The sequence below is a fragment of the Nomascus leucogenys genome, chromosome 22a (assembly GCF_006542625.1).
Source record: "Nomascus leucogenys isolate Asia chromosome 22a, Asia_NLE_v1, whole genome shotgun sequence".
Classification (NCBI taxonomy): domain Eukaryota; kingdom Metazoa; phylum Chordata; class Mammalia; order Primates; family Hylobatidae; genus Nomascus; species Nomascus leucogenys.
In genome coordinates this window covers 39,830,083-39,839,027 of record NC_044402.1, presented here as the reverse complement: position 1 = coordinate 39,839,027, position 8,945 = coordinate 39,830,083, and the positions used below count along the sequence as shown (strand labels likewise).

At 42.1% G+C, this 8,945-nt stretch overlaps 1 protein-coding gene across 2 annotated transcripts; it reads left to right on the top strand.

Moving 5' to 3' along the window:
• Nucleotides 1–231: 231 nt before the first annotated feature.
• NGDN (neuroguidin) lies at nucleotides 232–8,518 on the top strand. 2 transcript variants are annotated; one of them, XM_003260655.3, is made up of 11 exons: nucleotides 232–267; nucleotides 583–642; nucleotides 1,449–1,520; nucleotides 5,508–5,645; nucleotides 5,890–5,974; nucleotides 6,058–6,110; nucleotides 6,361–6,484; nucleotides 6,574–6,742; nucleotides 7,531–7,687; nucleotides 7,834–7,891; nucleotides 8,333–8,518. In XM_003260655.3, exons 1-11 carry the CDS (start codon nucleotides 256–258, stop codon nucleotides 8,350–8,352), a joined length of 948 nt encoding a protein of 315 aa, XP_003260703.1. In that variant the 5' UTR covers nucleotides 232–255; the 3' UTR covers nucleotides 8,353–8,518. The 2 variants fall into 2 exon arrangements, with proteins under 2 accessions (XP_003260703.1, XP_030659269.1); XM_030803409.1 differs by having other exon boundaries at nucleotides 251–276.
• The last annotated feature ends 427 nt before the right edge of the window (nucleotides 8,519–8,945 follow it).

Below are 8,945 nucleotides of genomic sequence, written 5' to 3'. Positions count from 1 at the left end.
CTACCAATCACACGCTCTTTGCCAAGTGCTCTTTTTTTTCGTCCTGACATTTCTTTCTGACTGACGAATTTGGCCAGTTCCTTTATTCCATTGGCCAGATCAGACTCCTCCTCTCGTTTATCCTGTTGGGGGCGGAAGTGAGAGAGCCCTTATTCGTATTGGCTTAGATTTGCAAGCGGCAGTTGTCTATCAAATCTATCAAGACGCCCTTAGCGCTCAGGAAGTACGGAACCGGAAGGGGTGGGCCTTGCGAAGATGGCGGCGCTGGTGAGTCAGGTGTGGTTTCTTCCTCGCGTAGCTATTGTGGTGTTTTCCTTTGCCTTCAGTGGCTGGAGGCAAACCGTTGGTACCAGGGAAGGGTGGTGATGAAAGTTGCTTCAGGGAGGCGGCCTCCCTAGAGTTACCGTTCCTGTCCAGTAACCCAAGGGGCTGGCTTTAAGGCGAGTCTGTGAACCGGAGTGGGAAGGCCCCGAGTCTGGGGTGTCTGACGGAGAGAGGGCAGTTTCCCACCCTAGACGTTCCGCTTTCTTATAATCCTGAGGAAAGAATGAGTTTTCTTTACGCCTCCTCTCCCTTCTGTAGGGGGTGCTGGAGTCAGACCTGCCAAGTGCCGTGACACTTCTGAAAAATCTCCAGGAGCAAGTGAGTAGTGTCGCCTCTGGAATAAATTAGTCACGGATTGGCTTTGACTTTATGTACTTCACCTCAAAACTTTGGTGATTGAGATACATGAATGCTTCCAAAAACTTTTAAGAGTAAAGTGATGTAATGAAAACCTTTTCACGCCAGAAATTCTAAGTAATTGATTCTGCACCCAAGGGAATACAAAAAACTCCAAAAAGAAATTATCTGAATAGTTTTCCTTTATTCGTATAGCTAAGGAAACCAATGCATGGAATGGTAACATGATTTGCCCGTTGGGTGCCCAGGTAATACACACTTATATACAGATGCTTCTCGACTTAACGATGGAGGTTATGGTCTGATAAACCCATTGTAATACGAAAACCTCATAAGTCGAAATTTAGGCTTGATGCCGCTGCCCAGCATCACGAGAAAAGGACGGTTTCTACCGAATGCATATTGCTTTTACACCCTCGTAAAGTGGAAATTAAGTCATAAGTCGGAGAGTTATGTAGTTCTATGCATTGTAAGTTCAACCAGTACAAACAAAATTACAGTCCTTCAGTCACTACTCTCCCAGTCCTTTTCTCCTCCTTGTGGTTCAGTAAAAGATGGTCTCTAAGAAGTGCAAAGTTTTGTATTTTTTTTTTTTACTTTTTGAAGAACCATCTCTCCTACACTTTCCTAGAAGTGAGAAGTTAGTACTATACTTTAGACAGTGTTTCAGATAATTTTTAGGGGGCATTGCTTAGCTTTTGCTCTTCACAGTTTGCAGACGTGATTTGATATAGTCTAGTCACTTGTTTTATTTGGGCTAATTTCAGGTGATGGCTGTAACTGCACAAGTGCAATCACTGACACAAAAAGTTCAAGCTGGTGCCTATCCTACAGAAAAGGTAAAATGTACTCAAACAGTAAGCATCCCCTGACTTAATGTTCTCAGTAGTTCTTTCATTGTATGTTTATTGTGTCTTATATATCCTAAGTGCTCGAGCTTCAAACATAAATATGATCCAGTTTCTGTGCTGAAGTCTAGAGGGAAGACAAAGCAAAGCAATAGATATAAGTATTAATAGTAGCAGTCACATTACAGAGTTTTGAGTCTCCAGCCAAAGAGAGGGATTAATTAACTGCTAGAAGAGCAGAAGGATTCAGGACCGGCTTCCCAGAAGAGGTGATAGGATTTTGAGGAATAAACAGGAGGGACAGAAAGAAGGAACATGTGCAAAGGCACAAAGGCCTGAAAGTATGGTGATAAGGGAAAGGAGGAAGTCATTTTTGTGATAGGATGTACTTTCTGTGTTATGTGTGGTGGGGGTAGGAAATAAGACTGGAAAAGTAATCACTCTGAAGATTACTGTAGGCCAACTGAGGAGTTACTTTCAGATTTCATCTAATCTAAGACACTTATTAATTGGGACGTATCACTTATTGTATATATTAAGAAAAAATGTGACAGGCTGGGCATGGTGGCTCATGCCTGTAATTCCAGCACTTCAGGAGGCTGAGGCTGGAGGATTGCTTGAGCTCAGGAGTTTGGGACCAACCTGGGTAACATAGTGAGACCCTGTCTCTACAAAAGTTAAAAATTAGTCGGTCATGATGGCATGTGCCTGTAGTCCCAGCCACTCGGGAGGCTGAGGCCAGAGGATTGCTTAAGCCTGGGAGGTTGAGGCTGCAGTAAGCTGTGACTGTGCCACTGCATTCAGCCTGGGTGACAGAGCAAGACCCTGTCTCAAAAAAAAAAAAAAAAAAAAAATTGCTTATGACATAATACCAAGATGCCTGTGACTGAAACATGCATCCTGATTTCAGAGATGTTAAAATATGAAAACGATGTGCATCTTAAAATTGAAATATACGCCTGTAATCCCAGCACTTTGGGAGGCCAAAATGGGAGGATTGCTTGAGCCCATGGGTTTGAGACCAGCCTGGGCAATGTGGTGAGACCTGTCATAAAAAAAAAAATTAGCTGGGCGCAGTGGCGTGTGCCCATAGTCCCAGCTACTCGGGAGGCTGAGGTGAATGGATCGGCTGAGCCCAGGAGGTTGAGGCTGCCATGAGCCGCGGTTGCACCATCGCACTCCAGCCTGGGCAACAGAGTGAGACTGTCTTAAAAAAAAAAAAAAAAGGCCAGGCTAAGAAAAAAAGGTGACTCACGCCTATAATTCCAGCACTTTGGGAGATTGTGGCAGATGGATCACCTGAGGTCAGGAGTTCGAGACCAGCCTGGCCAACATGACAAAACCCCATCTTTACTAAAAATATAAAAATTAGCCGGGCATGGTGGCGCGTGCCTGTCTGTAATCCCAGTTACTCGGGAGGCTGAGGCAGGAGAATTGTTTGAACTCAGGAGGCAGAGGTTGCAGTGAGCCGAGATCACGCCATTGTGCTCCAGCCTGGGCAGCAGAGCAAGACTCCGTCTGAAAAAGACAAAACAGCAACAATTGAAATATTGTAGTTTTCAAATTAAGGTCTGGTAGAACCTTCTCAGGGATTACTGGTTGGGGGCAATGTGGAAGAACAACTCTGGACCTCTCATCCCTGCTTAACTGGAAAACTCTGGTATTATCTATTTTTATATATTGAGGTTTTGTCCTAAGGTATTTAAGCCAAATATTCTGTGGGTAAATACAAGTATGAAAATCATTGTAATAAGAGTCACTGAAGGAGTTTTAAGCACAGGAGTTACAGCAGATTTGTGCTTACAGAAAGATAACTAACAGCATTCAAAATATACTCCCTTCTTGTCTTTATCATTCACTTATGTTCTTATTGTCCATTTTTATTTAAAAAAATTTAAATCTTTGTTTTTCTCTCATATGCTTATAGCTCAGTTTGAATTTGACAATGCCCAAGCACATCGGAAGAGCCTGCTTCTCAAATTCTTACCTGTTTTTGTCCTGGGTACCATGCTTTTTTGTTTTGTTTTGTTTTGTTGAGATGGAGTCTCCTTCTGTCGCCCAGGCTGGAGTGCAGTGGCACGATCCTGGCGCACTGCAGCCTCTGCCTCCTGGGTTCAAGTGACTCTCCTGCCTCAGCCTCCTGAGTAGCTGGGATTACAGGCGCCCGCCACCACTCCTGGCTAATTTTGTATTTTTAATAAAAACGAGGTTTTACCGTGTTAGCCAGGCTGGTCTCAAACTCCTGACCTCAGGTGATCCACCCACCTCGGCATCCCAAAGTGCTGGGATTACAGGTGTGAGCCACCACACCAGGCCTTAGGTGCTTTGAGCCACTTCAGTGCCTTTTGGAGATGGATGAGTTGCCACCATCCTTCTTAGATCACTATATATTTGTTTGTTTATTGAACAAATACATATTAACTTATCTTTTTGACCAAAGACTTTTACTAGGTGCTTTATAGGTTACAAAGTACTTTCACATTCTCTTATTTGAGCCTCATAATTATTCTTTGTGGCAGGAAGGAAATATGGTACGTATTTTACTGATAAGACTGAGGTTGGCCTGGTGCGGTGGGTCACGGCTGTAATCCCAGCGCTTTGGGAGGCTGAGGCAGGCAGATCACGAGGTCAGGAGTTCGAGACCAGCCTGGCCAACATGGTGAAACCCTGTCTCTACTAAAAATACAAAAAATTAGCTGGGTGTGGTGGCAGGCACCTGTAGTCCCAGCTACTTGGGATGCTGAGGCAGGAGAATCACTTGAACCTGGGAGGCGGAGGTTGGAATGAGCCGAAACGGTGCCACTGCACTCCAGCCTGGGCCACCACAGAGTGAGACTCCATCTCGGAAAAAAAAAAAAAAAAGACTGAGGTCACAAGGTTAAGTGACTTACTCAATATTTGACTACCAAATACCTAATTCAGAACTTAAACTCAGTTTGTGGACTCTAAATCCTTTGCTCTCTTTCTATACCACAGTAGTGTTGATCTCAAGAGCTTAGCATGTTGGCTTAAAGACATCGAGGGATTAGGTGTTGGAGTCAGATTGAGTTTGAATCTTAGCTCTACTTGTATTACTGTGTTATCTTGGCCAAAGTATTTAACCTCTCTGAAATAGGTTTTCTCAGGTCTTGAAGTTTAGAAGATACGTAAAAGCCCAAAGAAAAAAATGAAAAATCAGTATAATCACCACTGTGAGATAACCACTGTGGTACATTTTTTTGAGATTTTTAAAATTATATGAATAATATATGCAACACTTTTTCACAGTCTAAAGCACACCATTTCTTCCTTTTCCTCATCTCACCCTAGGGGTAGCAGTTACTTGTGTGTTGTCTTGTAGACATTTTTCTATGTGTATAAAATGTATTCATCATATCCCCCCCCTACACACACACACTTTCACAATTGAAGTCATATTACACTTTCTACAACTTGTGGTGACATGGATTTAATTTGATGTCATTATATATAAATCATTGTTTTTACCTATATCATATAATTCCATTGTATGGGGGAAATTGGTAATTACCTTGATTAAATTAATTCAAAATTTGGCAGTGTGTGGAGACATTTTTGATGGTTACAGTTTGGAGGGGCCATCCATGGGAAGAGGCCAAGGATGCTGCTGGAAACCTACAATGCCCAGGATAGCCCTCAACAAAAAATGTTCTGGCTTCAAATGTCAATAGCTCTGAGATTGAGAAACCCTGTTACAGTCTTTTTGGGGGGGGGTAGTTTATTGATTTTCCTCTTCTCATTGTCTTCTATTAATTCTCTGAGCGTTGTTTCTCTTGTGTTAGCATAACTTTCTCATTGGCCATCTTAGGCATAGCTACTTCTTGAGACTACTCCAGATACCTAATATGAATTGATTGGGAAAATCTTGAACTTGGAAAAACATCCTGTTTACCCTAGGCTTTCATCCTGGTTCTTTGGCTAAAACCAAATCTGCTTCTCTTTCTGTTTTGTTCAACTCAGGGTCTCAGCTTCTTGGAAGTGAAGGACCAGCTGCTGCTCATGTACCTTATAGATTTGACCCACCTCATTCTGGACAAAGCCTCAGGAGGATCTCTTCAGGGACATGATGCAGTTTTGAGACTGGTGGAGATTCGCACGGTATGAAGCATTTGGCGTCCTGGAGTTTTAGGTTTCTAAGTCTTGAGCTCCAAGGCTATCACATAGTAGCTCTCATTTAAGTGAGTCTTCTTATGTTTAAGGAAACGAGAAAAGGTATTTTTCTGTTCATTTGCTCTACTTTGTACATATTTTGGGTGCCTTATGTGGCACCTTAACGTAGGGACTCTGGTGTGTGCTTCATTTTGGGAAGGAAATGTAATCCTGATTAACTACCATGTTGTAGGTTTTAGAAAAGCTTCGTCCCTTGGACCAAAAACTGAAGTATCAAATTGACAAGCTGGTCAAGACTGCAGTGACAGGCAGCCTTAGTAAGTGAGGAGACCATCATGAAGTTGTGGGGACCATCAGAAAGTTCCAAATTTTGTAAAATCCCTTGGGTTGTTTATTTCAGGTGAGAACGACCCACTTCGTTTTAAGCCTCATCCCAGCAATATGATGAGCAAGGTAAGGGGTTGTATTATTCTCCTGATTTTTTTCTGAGGCATGTATACCTAGATGAGCCTCATGGTGATCCTGGATCCCCTGGGATTCTCTTAGGACTTGATTTTCCAACTTGTGTGTTAGAATGCTGAGTATGAGATTCCTTTTTCTCCCTTTTTATATTCCCACCTCCCCAGGGTACTCCAGCTTTGGGTTTTCTTCTCACTTATCTCATGAATGCTTCCTAAATTTGCAGACATTATTTCTTTTGTAGTTGAGCTCTGAGGATGAGGAGGAAGATGAAGCAGAAGATGGCCAGTCTGAGGCTTCAGGGAAGAAATCTGTGAAAGGAGTGTCTAAGAAATATGTTCCTCCGCGCTTGGTTCCAGTACATTATGGTATGAACTTTGGCTGCTGCCTCCTCAGCATGAACTGTTTCTCTTCTTTTCTCTGTTCTTGGATAACCTTGCTTATTTTCATCATATAGATGAAACAGAAGCTGAGCGGGAAAAGAAGCGTCTAGAACGAGCCAAGAGACGGGCATTGAGCAGCTCTGTCATTCGTGAACTTAAGGAGCAGTACTCAGATGCTCCAGAGGAAATCCGTGATGCTCGGCATCCCCATGTTACCCGCCAGAGTCAGGAGGACCAACACAGGTCTGAGCCCTTGCATTAGAAATTATTCCTACACTCTAGAGTCCTGTCCTCATGCTTTAGACTAATGTGACTAAGTTTGGTACCAAGAGAATTAACGTTATATAGAAAATGGAGTGAAAACTTTGGGATGATAGTTTCTAAGAATCAGGAGTTTGGAGTACGGGATAGGAACTAGGAAAATTTTTACCCCAACTGTTTAGTTCAAAGCAAAAGCAGTACATTGCAATTCGACATGAGATTTGAGGGAAAAAAAGCAGTACAAAGAGGAATATATGCAGTTCCACATAGTACAACTTTAAAATTCTGTGTTTCACTGTCACAGCTCTCACTTTTGTGCAGAAGGCAATAAAGGTAGGTTTTTATAGTGACATTGTGAGTGCTAGATAAGTTCAGGGAAGGAAAGAAAAGCAGTGTAATTGAATACAGACTCATCAACTTTGCTCAGGTGCAGTCTTTGCAGTTGATGGATTTGCATGAAAGGACACATTGAGGGAAACCTGCTTATAGAGCTGAAGTAAAAAAAAGTTTTGGTATAATATTTTAAATAATATTATGGATAGGCTATGGATTCATATCTAGCATGAGGGAAGTTCTAGCACAGAGCACATGTCATTGAGGAAGCTCAGAATTGAGCATTCAATATGTCCTTACTAAATACTATGTTGATCTGCTGTGAAACTTCTTGAGAACTCCCTGAACAAGAAATGATTAAATACTTGGACCCAGGTTCTGGGCTGGAGCTTTCCATCTCCATGGTCTGAGTCTGCTGGAAACTCTTTCTCTGGCAGGATTAACTATGAGGAGAGCATGATGGTGCGTTTGAGCGTCAGTAAGCGAGAGAAAGGACGGCGAAAACGAGCAAATGTCATGAGCTCACAACTTCATTCCCTTACACACTTCAGTGACATCAGTGCTTTGACAGGGGGAGCTGCTCATCTTGATGAGGTGAGGTTGAGATATGGTTGTAGTAGGATGTGACTTTGATGCTTTCAGCAAAATGTATGTGGGGCTTATTACCATGAGGAACTTGGGAAGGGATGCTGGCTCTCAGAACCACAGTGCCATTCCATCACTTCTCCATCTGTCTCCAGGATCAGAATCCTATTAAGAAGCGGAAGAAGATACCTAAGAAAGGTCGGAAGAAAAAAGGTCAGTGAACTGCTAGGACTTAGGTGATCAGGTGCAAGGTGGGGAGTACAAATTGAGACTCTTTGGATTTGCCATTCTGGGTCTCACCAAGCCCTGTAGTATGTCTTCCATACTGGGCAATAATCTCCTTAGGTGGGCTTTTATTCTTTCTTAAGCTGGAAATCAGCATCATTCACAAAATGAATCTCTGGATTCTACCTCTAAGGTCCCACAGTTCCTGTTCAGGCTTCCCTAAATGGAACTGATGAAGTGTCACTTGAAGGAACCATTATCCCATTTCAATTTTATTCCTACTTCTCGTCTTTTGTCCTGGGAAGATATTCAGAGTACTGCCTAGGAGACCCCACCCCTGTGAGCCCTTCTCTCTAGATGTCCTATTTTCCTGTCCCTTTAGCTTTTCCAACTGTCCTTTGCCTCATTCTTGGTTTCCCTTCCTTTCAGGTTTTCGGAGGCGGCGGTGATTATTTGTGTACATATTTGTATATTTTTGTCATTCTGAGATACTTCTAATTTCACTGTATATAGGTTGTTTTCCCTGGAATTCATTAATTGTTTGCTTTGGACATGTGGAAAGAGCCTTACTAATAAAATTGATTTTACTTATGAATTAAAGCCCCTTTTTGCACATGTATTGTATGACTAGAGTCGTTGGGTTTGGGATATTTTTGGTGAGTGGTTGGTGAAAAGGGAAATATTTTTTTGGAAGTGCAAAACATTTGTATTGTTTTCTTTGATAATATATTTTTCCCAAAAGCTAAAAATTGGTTATGTCACAAAAAATATTGAGAATCGAGGGTGGTATAATCAACTCTTTCAACCCATGTTGCCTCAACTTCCTGTATGATTTGTTATAATACAATACAGATTGAGATATTAATACATGAATTTTAGCTTTTATTAGTGTTATCTGGACTGGCCACCAGGTGGCATAAGTGGTTCAAGAAACTTGTGGAGCTTGGCTGTAATCAAAAGCAAGGTAGAACCTTTCCACATCAGCAAGATTATTCTTGTCTCCACTTCTCTGAATGTTTTTTATTTCTTTCTGAAATAGCAT